The sequence below is a fragment of the Triticum urartu genome, chromosome 4A, assembly GCF_056163025.1.
Source record: "Triticum urartu cultivar PI428250 chromosome 4A, HENAU_Tu73, whole genome shotgun sequence".
Lineage (NCBI taxonomy): Eukaryota > Viridiplantae > Streptophyta > Magnoliopsida > Poales > Poaceae > Triticum > Triticum urartu.
In genome coordinates, this window is record NC_141876.1 from 6,237,857 (window position 1) to 6,254,553 (window position 16,697).

The following is a 16,697-nucleotide window of genomic DNA, read 5'->3' on the forward strand; positions in this document are numbered from 1 at the left end:
AAACTTTTATGCTTCGCTTTAAATTTGCCTCGGAATGCCGAGTGGATTTGTAACCGTTAAACTCTGTCGAGCCGAGGGCTTGAGTACTTTGATCTGAGGTCTGGGACCTTTAGGCCTTATCTGAACTTGATTTCTCGTTGAATATCTTCATGGTTTGATCCGTCGAGTGGAACTTGATCTTCACTCGGAATAACCTTGTATTTGTGGCGTAACTCCGAAGGAGAAGGTAGCAGTCGACTTGCGCCTCGTCGTCCTTGCGGATTGGGTTGTGCCCTGTACTTAGATGAGCACTGGGCTGCAGCTAAACCCCCGAGTGAGAGGTTCGCTCTTACTCGGTAGGATTTTTAAACACTTAGGCGAGCACTGGGCTGCAGCTAAGCCCCCGAGTGGGAGTCTGGCTCGCCACTCGGTAGGATTTTTAAGCACTTAGGCGATCACTGGGCTGCAGCTAAGCCCCCGAGTGGGAGGTTTGCTCGCCACTCGGTAGGATTTTTAAACACTTAGGCGAGCACTGGGCTGCAGCTAAGCCCCCAAGTGGGAGTCTGGCTCGCCACTCGATAGGATTTTTAAACACTTAGGCGAGCACTGGGCTCCAGTTAAGCCCCCGAGTGGGAGTCTGGCTCGCCACTCGGTAGGATTTTTAAACACTTAGGCGAGCACTGGGCTGCAGCTAAGCCCCCGAGTGGGAGTCTGGCTCGCCACTCGGTAGGATTTTTTAAACACTTAGGCGAGCACTGGGTTGCAGCTAAGCCCCCGAGTGGGAGTCTGGCTCGCCACTCGGTAGGATTTTTAAACACTTAGGCGAGCACTGGGCTGCAGCTAAGCCCCTGAGTGGGAGGTTTGCTATCACTCGGTAGGATTTTTAAACACTTAGGCAAGCACTGGGCTGCAGCTAAGCCCCCGAGTGGGAGGTTTGCTCTCCACTCGGTAGGATTTTTAAACACTTAGGCGAGCACTGGGCTGCAGCTAAGCCCCCGAGTGGGAGGTTTTCTCTCCACTCGGTAGGATTTTTAAACACTTAGGCGAGCACTGGGCTGCAACTAAGCCCCCGAGTGGGAGGTTTGCTCGCCACTCGGTAGGATTTTTAAACACTTAGGCGAGCACTGGGCTGCAGCTAAGCCTCTGAGTGGGAGGTTTGCTTGCCACTCGGTAGGATTTTTAAACACTTAGGCGAGCACTGGGATGCAGCTAAGCCCCCGAGTGGGAGGTTTGCTCTCCACTCGGTAGGATTTTTAAACACTTAGGCGAGCACTGGGCTGCAGCTAAGCCCCCGAGTGGGAGGTTTGCTCTCCACTCGGTAGGATTTTTCAAACTTAGGCGAAACGGATTCGTAGCTAAGTCACCCACTGGGGGATTTCGTATGCAAACAAAAGTGACAGCAATTATTGGAACACTCTTGTCTTTTATAAAAATGAACTGCAGAAGTTTTCTTATTACATCTCGTCTGAGGGAGAACTCAAGTGTAAAAGGGGCGGAGCAGTTCCGCATTCCAAGCTCGCGGCTCGTCGATCTGGCGATCAACATTGTAGAGGTGATACGCTCCATTGTGGAGGACTCTGGTGATGATGAAGGGGCCTTCCCAAGTAGGAGCAAGCTTGTGTGGTTTCTGTTGATCCACTCGGAGGACCAAATCTCCTTCTTGGAAGGCTCGACTCTTCACACTTCTGGCGTGGAATCGACGCAAGTCTTGCTAATAAATGGTCGACCTGATCATGGCCATCTCCCTCTCTTCTTCTAGGAGGTCGACTACGTCTTGCCGGGCTTGTTCTGCTTCATCTTCGGTATAAAGTTCGACTCGGGGCGCGTTGTGAAGAAGATCACTCGGCAGAACTGCTTCAGCTTCATAAACCAGAAAGAATGGAGTTCTTCCAGTCGACCGGTTCGGGGTGGTCCTCAATCCCCACAGAACTGACGGAAGCTCATCGACCCAAGCACCTGTCGCGTGCTTGAGATCACGCATCAGTCGAGGGTTTAGTCCTTTGAGAATCAGACCATTTGCTCTCTCAGCTTGTCCATTCGACTGGGGATGGACGACCGATGCGTAGTCGACTCGTGTGCCTTGTGAGGCACAAAAAGCTCTAAATTTGTCCGAATCAATGTTTGATCCATTGTCAGTGATGATGCTATGTGGGACTCCATATCTGAATGTTAACCCCCTGACGAAACTAATAGCAGTGCAAGCATCAAGATTCTTGATAGGCTTAGCTTCAATCCATTTGGTAAACTTGTCGACTGCCACGAGCACATGTGTGAAACCGCTCCTGCCTGTTCTCAGTGGGCCAACCATGTCCAGTCCCCAAACAGCAAAGGGCCAGACGAGTGGAATGGTCTTCAGGGCTGATGCAGGCTTGTGTGACATGTTGGAGTAGAACTGGCACCCTCCACACTTGTCGACTATCTCCTTTGCCATCTCATTTGCTCTTGGCCAGTAAAATCCCGCTCGGTATGCTTTAGCCACAATGGTCCGAGAAGACGCATGGTGACCACAGGTCCCCGAGTGGATATCATCAAGGATTATCTGACCTTCTTCTGGTGTTATGCACTTCTGACCGATTCCAGTCGCGCTTTCTCTATACAACTGTCCCTTTATGACTGTGAAGGCCTTGGATCGGCGGACGATCTGTCGAGCCTCTTCCTCGTCCTCCGGGAGTTCTTTCCTTAGGATATACGCGATGTACGGTATCGTCTAGTCGGGAGTGATTGCAAAGACTTCCATGATTAGGTCGACCACAGCAGGGATCTCGACTTCAGTTGGATCTGTGGCACTTTTCGGCTGCGGGGCTTCTTCTGTAAAATGATCTTCTTGGACTGACGGCGAGTGGATGTGCTCCAGGAACACATTGCTGGGGATGGCTTCTCTCTTGGAGCCTATCTTTGCCAAATCGTCAGCCGCCTGATTTTTTAGTCGGGGGATGTGATGAAGCTCTAACCCCTCGAATTTCTTTTCTAACTTTCTCACTGCATTGCAATAACTAGTCATTGCCGGACTTCTGACGTCCCACTCCTTCATTACTTGATTAACCACCAAATCCGAGTCGCCATAGACCATGAGGCAACGGACGCCGAGTGAAATGGCCATGCGCAACCCATACAACAGTGCTTCATATTCTGCTTCATTATTGGAGGAATCGAAGTGAATCTGAAGAACGTATCTGAGCTTATCTCCTTGGGGGGAGACTAATACTACCCCAGCACCGGAACCATTCAGCATCTTAGATCCATCGAAGAACATGGTCCAGTGCTCCGAGTGAATTTGAGTCGGAAGTTGCTGTTCAATCCACTCGGCGACGAAATCTGCGATTGCTTGGGACTTGATAGCCTTCTTTGCTTCAAACTTGATATCTAAGGGAAGGAGTTCAATCGCCCACTTGGCCACTCGACCAGTTGCATCTCTGTTATGCAGAATCTCTGACAGTGGGGCGTCGCTGACGACTGTAATGGAGTGGTCAGAGAAGTAATGTGCAACCTTCTTCGTGGTCATATAAATCCCATACACGAGCTTCTGGTAATGAGGATATCTTTGCTTTGAAGGTGTCAAAACTTCAGACACATAATATACTGGGCGCTAAACTCTGAAGGCCTTTCCTTCTTCTTCCCGCTCGACCGTAAGTACTGTACTGACAACTTGTCCTGTGGCTGCAATGTAAAGCAGCAGAGGCTCTTTACTGATTGGGGCAGCAAGCACCAGCTGGGTGGAGAGCAGAGTTTTGAGCTCTGCAAATGCTGCATCAGCTTCTGGAGTCCAGTCGAACTTGTCAGACTTCTTCATCAGTGGGTAAAGAGGCAACGCCTTTTCAGCAAGACGAGAAATGAATCGACTTAGAGCGGCCAAGCAGTCTGTAAGCTTTTGGACATCGTGCACACGCACAGGACGCTTCATCCGGAGTATGGTACCAACTTTTTCAGGATTGGCGTCGATTCCCCGTTCGGAAACGAGAAAACCGAGTAACTTTCCACCTGGAACTCCGAATGTGCACTTTGATGGATTGAGTTTGATATCATACCTCCTGAGGTTGGCAAAGGTTTCAGCAAGGTCAGTCCGCAGGTCGGAACCTTTCCGTGACTTAACCACAATATTGTCCATGTATGCCTCCACATTCCGACTGATTTGAGTGAGTAAACACTTCTGAATCATCCTCATGAACGTGGCTCCGGCATTCTTGAGGACGAATGGCATGGTGACATAACAGAAGCATCCGAATGGAGTGATGAAAGCCGTTTTGATCTCGTCGGGTCCATACAGACGGATCTGATGGTACCCAGAATAGGCGTCTAGAAAAGACAATTGCTCGCACCCCGCGGTCGAGTCGACTATTTGGTCGATGCGAGGGAGAGGAAAATGATCTTTCGGGCAGGCCCGATTGATATGTTTAAAATCAATGCACATGCGAAGTGACTTGTCCTTCTTGGGGACAATGACAACATTGGCGAGCCACTCGGAGTGGTAAATCTCTCGGATGAACTCCGCTGCTAAGAGCCGAGCCACCTCCTCGCCAATAGCTTTCCTCTTCTGGACGGCGGACCGTCGAAGATGTTCTTTCACAGGCTTGAATTTTGGGTCGACTCGTAGACGGTGCTCAGCCATCCCTCTGGGAACTCCAGGCATGTCAGAAGGCTTCCATGCGAAGATGTCCCAGTTCTCACGGAGGAACTGGATGAGCGCTTCTTCCTATTTGGAGTCGAGCGTCGTTGAGATGTGAGTCGGGGCAGCACTGGGGTCGGTCGGGTGAATGTGGGCTGGCTTTGTTTCACCGGACGACTGAAAAGCTAATTCTGAAGCAAGCTTCTTGGCTCGTAGCAATTCACTCGGATCGGCAGTCTTCTGGTACTCTTGTAGCTCGACCACTGCCATCTGAGCATCAGCGATCTTTGAGCCTTTCTGGAAACACTCTTATGCTTTCTTTCGGTTGCCTGTAACAGTGATCACACCTCTAGGGCCAGGCATCTTCAGTTTGAGATACACGTAACACGGTCGAGCCATGAAGCGTGCATAAGCTGGCCTGCCCAAAATGGCATGATAAGAACTTTGGAAGTCCACAACCTCGAATGTCAACTTTTCCTTGCGGTAATTCTTTGAATCACCGAAAATCACATAAGAGCAATCTGGCCGAGTGATTCGGCTTTCTTCCCGGGAATGACTCCGTGGAAGCTCATGTTACTGGTTCTGAGCCTGGACATCGGAATGCCCATCCCTTTCAATGTTTCTGCGTATAGTATGTTCAGGCCACTGCCGCCATCCATCGGGACTTTGGTCAGTCGAGTGCCTTCGACAACTGGGTCGACCACCAAAGCTTGCCTCCCAGGGGTGGCAATGTGCGTAGGGTGATCAGACTGGTCGAATGTGATGGCAGTCTGAGACCACTTCAGATAACTGGGTGTTGCCGGAGCAACCAAATTCACCTCACGATTAATGACTTTCAGTCGACTTTTGCTTTCGACATCAGCAAAAATCATCAGGGTGGAATTGACTTGGGGGTATCCATCGTCACTATCTTCCTTGTCCTCAACTCTGTCCGACTCTTTTTCCTTATCTTTGGACTGCTTGCCCTGAAACTGCTGGATCAGGAGCCGGCACTGTCGAGTGGTATGCCTTGGGTAAATAAAATTACCCTTTTCATCTTTCTTGGTGTGGATGTGACATGGCAGATCCAAAACATCATTTCCATCTTGATCCTTGACTTTCTTGGGCTTTCAGGGCCCCTTGGGTTTTCCCTTGAATTTTCCCTGGGTTACGGCCAGGGCCTCCCCAGGGGCGGCTGGCTCGGCCTTCCGCTTCTGTTTCTGACTGGAGTTTCCTCCGGTTTCTTGGGCGACTTCCTTGTGCTTGCCACTCCGGAGTCGATCTTCGTCTTCGCCATTAGCGTATTTGGTGGCAATCTCCATCATCCGATTCAGAGACATCTCTTCAGTTCGACCGAACTTCAGATTCAATTCTCTGTACTTAAAGCCTTCCTTAAAGGCACAAACTGCTTGATGGTCTGGCACATTCTCAACTGTGTGATGCAATGTGATCCATCTCTGGATGTAATCCCTCAGAGTTCCATTCGGTTTCTGCACGCAAGACCGCAATTTTGTAAGGCCTGCGGGTCGCTTGCATGTCCCCTCAAAGGTTGTGACAAACACTCGGGAGAGGTCCTCCCAAGTGTAGATGCTGCTGGGCGCCAACTGATTTAGCCACGCTCTGGCTGAGCCCTCTAACATGAGAGGCAAATGCTTCATAGCCACCTCATCATTGCCACCGCCAATCTGTACAGCCACTCGGTAATCTTCGAGCCAAGTGTCAGGTTTAGATTCACCGGTGAACTTGCTGACTCCAGTCGCCAACCTGAAGTTGGGAGGAATCACTGCGGCTTTGATGGCTCGACTGAAACACTCTGGCCCCGAGACATGTACTCTGCTGCTGGCAGACGCATCTCTGTCGTGGCCTTCTCGGTGAGCTCTGTTCCTATCAACCAAACCTTGAACGAGGATGGATCTCGCATCAAAGCCTGGTCCCTGGGGTCGACTGGAATCCTCCGCCCAACACTATGAGGGCATCTGTCATCTCGCTGTCGAGGCGCATATGACCCACTCCTCGGGGGAGGGGTTGGCACTCGACGTTGATCATCACGATTGAATCGGTGATCATACTGCTCATTTCTTCTGTACTGATCATGCCGGTCTCCACGTCCCTCACGCCTCGGGGGCGATCTCGGGCTGTGAGCCGACTGGACTGTATCCGTTGCAACGGATCGACTGTGGATCCTATTCCGCGATTGAGAAATAGCGGAATTCTGGTTTCCCGCTGCCCGGAGCAATGCTCTGATCTGCAACAAGCCCCTGCCAGCCTCTGACTGGGAGGGCTGAATTGATTCTGCTATACGGGCCGCGACTGCCAAATTCTGAACTGGGGTTCGATATACCTGCGTCGGCGGGATGAGCTGACGTCGACTGGACTCGGGAGCTCGCTGACGCGCTTGCTCGTCGAGTATTCGCTGGAGATTCTCCAGTCGAGTGCGCTCGGCCAAGTTAGCCAAGCGCGCGTCCTCCAAGGCCCGGGCCTCGGGGGTCTCTCCGATGATAGGAGTGCGGAGTGCGTCCATGTTCCGGCGGCGAAGCTCCTCTCGCTGCAATGACGTGAGAGGTTCGGGGAGATACTCATCGTGGGGATGCGACGGGTCGCCTCCACCTGCGCCTCCATCAGCGCGAGGGAAACCGGGAGGACTGTGCGTTCCATCGACCGCCAGAACCTCAGCTGCTGGGTCGCTGCTGTCGCACTCGGATGCGGTCTCCGCGGAGCTAGTCGAACAGGCCGTAGAGGGATTCGTCGGGCTCGATTGCCGTGACTTGTGGAGCGGCCGACTGGCGAGCCACGGCATGCCTCACCCACCTCCGAAGTCTCGACCGACCGGAGCGCTTGCGCTGGTGGGAGACAGGGCGGGGAGACGACACGGGGGCCGACCGATACTGGGTTGACGGCTGCCACAGGAGGACGCCACGAACGCATGCGCGGAAGTGCATCGCACCGCGGACGGGGAGCGCGTCGATGTCGAGTGGTGCCTCCTGAAGCCAAGCGGAGTCGTCGGCGATGAACGTGAGCGCGCCGAGACGGATCTCGTGGCCCTCCACCAAAACTCCGCACGAAACCATGATTAAAGGGATCGGAAAAATCGCAACTTCCCCAACTAGGCGCTAATATTCCGGCCCCACGGTGGGCGCCAACTGTCGTGGTTCTAGCTCTGACAGTGATGTAGGGGGTAAGTATGGAGAGGCAAGATCTTAGCTGTGGGGAAGTTGTAAGCACGCAAGGTTTACGAGTTCAGGCCCTTCTCGGAAGAAGTAATAACCCTACGTCTCGGAGCCCGGAGGCGGTCGACTGGATTATGCGTGTATGAATTACAGGGGTGCGAACCCTTGCTACTGAGGAGGGGGTGGCTTATATAGAGTTCGCTAGCCCTCTCCTGTCCTCAGTAATGCAGGGTTTTAAGGTACATTAAGGTTGGGCGTTACTGGTAACGCCCCTAATAAAGTGCTATGATGACCATAAAGACTATTTAATGACCGACCGTTTGCCCGCGGAGTAACTTTAGATCTCCTGGCAATCGAGTGGTTGGCTTCGTGGTCGAGTGTCTTGAACCCGTCGAGTGGGTACCTTCAAGTCGATTGAAAGATGACTTCTTCTAAAGACGTCCTTGGGCAGGGCTCTTAGAACAGGTCCGTGCCCCTACCCTAGATGCATAGCTTCATCACATATTTCTTAGGAAGGACAAGAATTGGCTGATGGGAAGGGGAACTGATTGATCAACAAGTTTATTCAATTAACAGCTCCTGGCAGGTAAGGGTATATCATCCTGTGTACAGCACCAGTTCTGGTTTAGCAGCATCTCACAGATGGGCGGACCCAGTAACGGGCCGTGTTCGACCCAAAATTACGGCAACAGCTCCGATCGAATGAGGTTGTCTTCTCAGTTAGTGTTATCTTTTAGGCCGTCTCTGTATCAGAGGGCGCTGCATAAAATTGTATTCGTTCAAGGTTCTGACCGATTGCAGTGTGAAGTTATCTACAACTTGATGCAGGGCCCTTGATTAATTTCCTTATGCTTGAAAAATCATCATGCCATTGCCATACCAGTTCTGTTGCCCAATATTCACTTTGATTTGGCCGATTAATTCTGCCAGGGAGCTTAGATCAAAGTAGTAGATGACGAGCTTATGGGTTTTTACTTTTTAGGCTATACAGTCCCAACCAAGACACTAAACCTATTAAAAACGAGAGCGGGGTCCCTCCCGTTGGCGCGACGAGTTTATGGGTTTTTACTTTTTAGGCTATATATGTTAGTTGCGTGTGATCTTGTTTCAGATAATTGTAGTAGGTGTTAACAACAGCACCTGTCTTTCCTCCTCCCCACGAGAAGTCTTCTTCCTCCTCCCTCCATCGCCTCTAATGGCCTTTGGGCTGTCGCGCCAACGGGGGGGACCCCGCTCTCGTTTTTAATAGGTTTAGTGTCTTGGTTGGGAAGGTGTCTTCCATGTCTGATCCCCATCCCGATGGTTCGTCTAGCATCATCGAAGGGCGTGTAGAGGTGTCTCCATCGGATCTTGCAAGATTCGGTAGGTGCTTGTCTTCGGTGGATCTATTTGGATCTAGTTTTCGTCTGTATGGTGACACATTTGATCCTTCCGATTTACAACGCTCTTCATCGGTGGTCCTTTGTGGACATAGCACAACCACAACAACGTTTGCCCGACTCCCATGAGGAAGTGACGATGATGATGGCGCTCCTCGCCTTCGGCTCGCCCCAGTGCTTGTAGTCATTACTAGATGGTCAATGAACCTGATTGTAGTCTTTATTAACTTTGGGGTTCATTGTATTGGTATGATTGAATATGAATAGATCAAAAAATTCTCGGTAAAAAAAAGGGAAGATGCTTATTGTTTAGACAGGCAGGCTGCCTGCTCTGAGTTGAATCTAGTTTGGCTGGGCATTGGTTGGTGTGGTTGAACTTTCTCATGGTGTATGAACTAGTAGTATGAAACAAGAGCCGACACAATGACAGATTTGTTTTTATTACTTTGTGCATTAAAACAGTTGGCAACTTAGAGCTTGGTATGCCAAAGCTACGGTTTCTTTCAACTAAGCATATATGAGTAGGAAAAATCTTGTTCAAGCACACACATAGAAGGTGAAATTCATTTGATTTTAGAATTCGGTTTCTTTTCATGAGCGGTATCCAAAATATTGAAAAAGCCTTTTTTTCATTTCTCGAACTTGATATGTGACAAAATTTGATATGGCTAAGCAAGTAATAGTACAATGACATGAGGAGCTAGCGCAGAGATAGATACATGTTGTGCATATACTGTAGTAATTCAGAGACTCGATATCACAAATGTTCAAACGGCCTTTTATTTTGTCTTTCCCTCTCCTATCCCTCGGTGGCTAGGGCAGGCAAACCCTCTCCTTGAGGCTTGGCCGGCGAGGCCGTGGACTCGACGACGGCCAAGGGTCGGACGTAGAAGCCGATGGCGTGGAGGTAGTCTTCGGCGCGGCAGAACATGCCAACGAGGCTGCCGCCGTCGAGCACGGGCAAGCTGTGGTGCGCGCCGTCCCCTCTGCCGAAGGGGCCGTAGGTGGCCCCCTGGTTGGTCACAAACTTGAGCGAGGTGACGCAGTCCTCGATTTCCTTGAACTGGAAAGGGCCCACCAACCAGGCGACCTGGGTTACGTACTCCATGGGCCCAAGGGTGATCTGCGAATTTTGGAATAAGAGATAGATAGATAGATAAACAATTGGATTTGAATTTGAATTTGAATTTGAAAGAAAAGAGCTCACCGTGTCTTCCTTCTCCCCTGCGGTGCCGCCCCAGGGCCCGGCGGTGTGCAGCTGCCCGCCCTCATCGGTGTAGGTGAAGGCGACGGAGTCAATGACCTTGCCCCAGCGGGCGGCGATGCTCTCCAGCCGGTGCGGCGCCGTTGCCGCGGCATCGATGTCATGGGCGGCCCCGGCGTCGCTGCCCCACGCCCCTAGTTTCACCACCGGGCTCGGGCTCGGCACCTGCACGCACACACAAACACAACCGGCCGCCATGAGCCCTCCTCCTGTGAAGAAGATGGCACAGCACATCATGCATGCTAGGACTTGGGCAGACCATTTCGTTGACAAACTCTCGCGACGAATGAAGCACCGATAGAAAGGAAAATTGAGCTGATCGCTGATCAGGCAGGCACTTGAATGGATTTTATGTATGCAGCAAAAACGCACGAGAGGAGAGTAGTTGGTTTGGGTGGATGCGCCGCCTCCACGTCTCCTCCTACTCTATCGTGGCTACTTCGATTTATGAGGATTTAATTTGTTTGTTGGACACAGAATTTAGTGCCGACTATGATGTTTTTTGATGGCGGTGGTTCGATCTACTTTCTCACTGACGTGCTGGTCGATGTGGACCTCAACTTTGAAGACTTCCCGTCTCCGGCAAATTCGTCTCCAGATCCAAGGTCAGGCTGGCTCTGAGGGAGCGGCGATGACGGCGCACCTTCACTTCACGGTGGTGTTGTGGTTGGTCGGGCTTCGTAGGGTCCTGATTGTAAAAAAATTTATTCTGTGGGGTGCCTTGTATCACGATTGTTCTTTAATATAGTTTTAGGGTGATTTTCGTAAAAGCGAAAACTACTCCCTCCACCTCAAACTAGAATTTTTGTCCAAAAGGACCCACCTGGCCAACGGAATTGACAAAAAAACACACCTCTGAGACACATTGGCAAAAAGGACTAGCTGGGCCGTGGCGGCAGGCGCGCCAGCCGACATGTGTCACCTGCCGCCAGCCGGCCAGGCGGCAGGCTACAGATCACAGGATTCCCGCGCCGCGATGGAACGGAGGCCTGCCGATGGGCCCTGTCGCCACCAGACGAGGTGGCAGCGTTGTTGCTGCGGCGCACGACACGACACCGCTGCAGCTCTCGGTTCCTAGTGTTTGACATTTCTGCCGACACTAATTGAAGTGTTTTGGATCACTTGTATTTCCCGCCTAAAATTTACTCCATTCGCATCCTATTTTCCCGCCATCACATTTGTCATCTTAGCCTATAAAACGAGGCATTGAACCTCTCTTCATTCATCGTCCAGTCACATTTAGCCACTGCGCTAACTGTTTCACATTTTTTTTTAGTCGGTATGAGTTTGCCTTGCTCGGATCAAAACATTAAGCCGAGCAAAATGAAGAATGTGAGTTTGCCTCCGGGGGTGGTAGTCCTGCGGTGTTGGTGTGGCGATCTTTGCAAAGTGATGGATTTTTCAGATTGGTTGGGCATGAAGTTTTTCATGTGTGTCAATTATGAGGAAGATCCACCCATAGCTAGTTCACCGCACGACAAGCCTCCGGTATGCTTTAATCATCATGAATAGACATACTGTTGGTTTTTTTGGTTGATTCTTTATTAACATTCTTGTGCTTGTTGTGGTCTCCTCCGCCTCTGTGTATGTACTATCGTTGGAATGACACGGAGATGCCGGCTTGGGCAATAACCGAGATTCGTAAAAGAAGTCACCATGCATGGGATAGTTTCTACATGGAAGAGAGACGTGAAAAGGTGGCCACAGAGGAGAAAGCGAGTAAGAGAGAAAGAGAGTTAAAAGAGTACTACGCCGAGCAAAAGCGTTTCTTTCAGGATTTAGGGAAGAAAAACAGGGAAGAGGCTCGTCGCATGGAGGAGTAGGAAAGGCAGCGAAAGGAGGCTCTTGAGGCGGAGAGACAGAGAAAGAAAGAAAGAAATGGCTCGTGAAGCCAAGGTAGCAGAAGAAGTTGGTGATGGAAAAGGAAAATATCCACGCTGAACTCGGTAGATTCCTGTGGTATTATCTTAAATTTCACAATCATTTGTATCTTAATTTTGGTAGTTTAATGTAGTTTTATTTCAGTAGTTCAATGTAACTTTATTTCAATAGTTCAATGTATCTTATTTTCAGCTGTATCGTGTCGTAACAAAAATAAATGTAGTGAAATAAAATGTGACATTTTCTTCTCACCTGTTTTTCTCGCGCCATAAATTCATCCTACCAATTTTTTCCCGTCAATTTTTTCCGACCAAATTTCTTCCCGCCATTTCTCTCTCGCCAATGTACTCTAGCCCAGTCAACCGGAGTATTGATTAATTTTCAGGTTAGTTAATCAGGGGCGTGCTTCAACCATACGCCAAGTAAGTACATCCAAAATGACTGAATATACGACTAATCCTTTGCGTTTGTGCTACTACGTTTATCGTATCTCGAATCCTCAACATGTTCATCGGTCTCCCCCTCTCTGCATGTTTGTACCAGCAGTTTCGTTGTACCAGTACTGATCAAGCACCTAGCAAGCATATATGTTGTCAGCTAGCGCATGCATGTGATCTTTATTTCAGGTAATTGTACATGTTTAGAAGATACTTAGGGCCCTTGATTTTGCCAATAATTCTGCTGCGGAGCTTAGAACGAAGTAGTAGTAGATGACGAGCTTATGGGTTTCTAGGCTATATATGTTAAAGCAACTCCAACAGGGTGATCCATTTTGTCCGTTCATTTTTGTTTGTGTCTATGTGGACAGAAATCACAGCGCAATGTAGTGACCCATTCTTATTTTCTGTTCTATTCGTGTCTGCTCGAACCTATTTCCGTTCCAAATTTAAGACACATTTGGATTGAAGACGGACGCAAAACGAACGTTTTGTGTGTCCTCTTCGTCCGTCTCGGTCCTCTGCATGCCCCGTCCAGCCCATCTGCCATCCATCCATTTTTTTTATTCTTTTTCTCTCTCTTCGCTGCTTGCCTCACCGCTGCCGCCCCTCGTAGCAGCCGCACCATCGTCCCATCCCGTTGCTCCGGTGAGACTCCGCAGGCGCCGCGGCCGCTCAAGCTCGTGGCCGCGCCGCCGCAGTGACGTCAATGTCGTGGATGGCGCCGCCGTCGCTGCCCCACTCCCCCAGCTTCACCACCGAGCTCTGCCCCTGCACCTGCACAAAACGAGCACCTGCCATGCATGAGTCCTCATGTGAAGAAGATTGCACGGCATGCCACCGGATCCCGAAGAAGATACCATTTCGTTAACTCTCGGGCGAAAGCGCAACGGATGAAGCACCGATAGAAAGGAAAATTGAGCTGATCGCTGATCAGGCAGGCACTTGACTGGATTTTATGTATGCAACAAAACACACGAGGGGAGAGTAGTTGGTTTGGGTGGATGCGCGGCCTCCACGTCTCCTCCGACTCGTGCATGCATGTGTATCGTACTCCATCGTGGCTACTTTGATCGATTTAATTTGTTTGTTGGACACGGAAGTTAATGCTCACTCTGGCGTTTCTATAGTGTTATGCATATGACATTATTCTAAATTACTATTTTTATAGTGCAAAGTAACATAGTAGTACTGTCATAGATGACTTTATTTATTAGTTTGTACTCATCTTATCTTGTGAACCGCTATGTTACAGTAACATATTATGTTACTACTTTTCATTAACTACTTGTCATGTAAGCAAAATTTTCTTGAAGTGTGTTATTTTACTAGCTTAGTTACTCCCACTATGGCTAACCTAACAGTGCTTAACGCTGTCAGGTAGTACTACCTTCGTCCGGTTTATTAGGCCCACTCTCATTTTAGGCTAAAGTTTGACCAACAAAAATAACAAATAAAATGTAAACTATATGCCACAAAAATTATACCTTCGGAAAGCTCTTTCAAATCAAACCAACATTGTATGTTCTGTAGCATATTTTTTTATTATTTTGTTAGTCATATAAATAGTCAAAGTTTGAGTCAAAATATTAGGGGCCTAATAAGCCCGGACGGAGGTAGTATCATTTATGCCAATTAGGCAATTTTGATGAGATGCATAGAGTTAAATGAAGGAAAAGAGGGTTGAGTATCATATCATGATATCGTATCATATTAAATGATGTTTTACTATGTGTTATTCATGATAATAAATGAACTATCCTATGCAATACTAGTATCATATGCATGATATTAGCATATGATACTCCTCACTACGACCAGCATAATTAACTAGTACTCCCTCACTTTCCATCCAGATGGCTCTGAAATCTCATCAATCAAGGTAGAATGTGTGTGGATGGCACGAGTTTTGTGCATACAAAGTTGTCCAATGAAATATTTCCCACACATTCGATTCCCGAAGAAGTGTAGCACCCTCCACCGTTGATTCCCTCTCTCTTATCTCTATGAATTAAACTAGCAAATATGCATGTGTGTTGTATCGAGAGAAAAAAATTATACGGATGTGCTAGAGATCAGAAGTATGAAACATATGCCAGGAAGAGGCAAGGACTATTAAAATATCATTTAATAAACTACATCCGAATCATGTCATGATGAGATAAGGGACTTTTAAGAAGTCAGTTCAAAAACTGAAAATTTGATGGTCTCATCACAAATTGATTTACTAAGGTGCTATAAAGAAATATATTTTGACTGAGCAAACTGCATTTATGAACCCTGCCTGAGCTAGACTGATGAATGGTGTGTCTCGCCCTGACCTAGCGCCGCGGTGTTTTTCATGAGCAGTAAAACTGTGGTACCAGAATAAATATAGCTGTGTATGGAGGGAAACTAACCCATATGAAGTTGTGTCAATTTTTGGGGGGCTCAAAGCGCTGTACAAAACACATAAAGCTTTTTTACCCGACAGGCGATGGACTAAATAAAATAATAAAATGACCTCTACAAATCCCTAGAAAAACCTCTATGTAAGCGACGGTTCGTTTTGTTCGTTATTTATGGACATGTTTCAAAGGATCTGTTTGAATTTTTCTGAACATTTTCTTAAATTTTATGGACGTTTTTTTCATAGTCCCGAATATGTTCTGAATACATGATCATTTTTATAATAATGAACATTCTTTTAGAAATTGTGATTTTTTTAGAATATGCGAACATTTTTTAAAAATCACAAAAAATTTATGATTTCTCATTTTTTTCCAAAACTCACAACTTTTTAAAATTTTAAAAATCATGACCTAATTTTAAGGAAGAAAAACGAATAAATAAATGAGAAAAACAAAAGGCAAAAAATGAAATGAAAACAACAGGGGGCGTCACTGCTCGCACATGGGCCGGCTCATGAACGTATGCAGGGAGGTTGAATGGCGCTTGCTAAAAGAGAAAATCACAGATAAAAGGAAGAGAGACTGGGGTATTAGCCATTCCGATGCCTCGGCGCCCTTGTGGTATATGAGAGTATCATGATATAAGAAACAGATCGGAAAGAAAAAACGAATCATTTTCCTCACTTATGGGCGACATAGTTAGTAATTTATAGCAACTTCGATGGTAATTTTCGGACAGTGGGCAGAAGCACCGATGACTTTATGATTATTAGGTATAGGTATAGACATGGCGTGCGACTTTGCTAATCTCAACAAGGCCGGCTTGGGTGTCGTGGCGCTGGATCCTGAGGGACAGTATACCCTCGCGTGCTCCGAGCCCCTTTTTGGAGATTTCGATCCAAAGATGGCAGAAGCCTTAGCGCTACGCGGTCATCCTGGCTAGAGATGAACATTTCACGCATGTGACTTTCGCCTCTAATTGTCTCTCTCGCCGGTGCGATGAATCAATTTGTGGCTAGAGATGAACATTTCACACATGTGACTTTCGCCTTTGACTGTCTCTCTGGTGCAATGGATCAATTCTAATACTCGGGACCATTCGAATGTGGGCTCTGTGGTCATGGATATCTTTCACATCTTGAGCCTTCAAGCATGTTCGTCGGAAATGCATTTTAGTGGCTCATGTTTCGGCCAACTCTTGTAGGAATTCTGGTTTGTTTTCTGTTTCGCAATGTAATTTAGTGGCCCATGGTTTGGCCAACTCTTGTAAGAATTCTGGTATGTTTTCTGTTTCGCACTCTGCTCCGGATTGTATCATGAAGACCTTGTATGACTTCATTATGGCTTTATTACTTAATTACTTAATCAATGAAATGCCAACGTTTCTTAAAAAAAACGGTGGGACCTAAATTGACACCCACGCTACGTAGCTACTCCCGGGCCGTACCTTTGATGTGACACCCGAAAACACCATTTGTTTCAAAATATTTGCCTGGTACATTTTCATTTATGCATTTCCTGGTGAAGAATTGCTTCAAACTGCAAGGACACTCATTTGAAACCATGCATTGCATGCATACTTTGGCCAAAACTGACAAAGCAAGCAACTCCAACAAAA

The 16,697-nt window shown here is 48.1% G+C and overlaps 1 protein-coding gene across 2 annotated transcripts; it reads right to left on the reverse strand.

Moving 5' to 3' along the window:
- Window positions 1–9,717: 9,717 nt before the first annotated feature.
- LOC125553349 (horcolin) lies at window positions 9,718–10,784 on the reverse strand. 2 transcript variants are annotated; one of them, XM_048717145.2, is made up of 3 exons: window positions 10,631–10,784; window positions 10,315–10,536; window positions 9,718–10,230 (listed from the first exon to the last, which is right to left on the reverse strand). In XM_048717145.2, the coding sequence occupies exons 1-3, from the start codon at window positions 10,631–10,633 to the stop codon at window positions 9,907–9,909; spliced, it is 549 nt and encodes a 182-aa protein (XP_048573102.1). In that variant the 5' UTR covers window positions 10,634–10,784; the 3' UTR covers window positions 9,718–9,906. The 2 variants fall into 2 exon arrangements, with proteins under 2 accessions (XP_048573102.1, XP_087373523.1); XM_087517397.1 differs by lacking the exon at window positions 10,631–10,784 and having other exon boundaries at window positions 10,315–10,569.
- Window positions 10,785–16,697: the final 5,913 nt, after the last annotated feature.

Bases quoted from the DNA above. Each gene is read 5' to 3' on its own strand.
- LOC125553349 (XM_087517397.1), bottom strand. From the start codon at position 10,569: ATGGCGGCCGGTTGTGTTTGTGTGTGCGTGCAGGTGCCGAGCCCGAGC. The intron at 10,231-10,314 runs GTGAGCTCTTTT...CAAAATTCGCAG, and splicing joins CAGGGGAGAAGGAAGACACG to ATCACCCTTGGGCCCATGGA.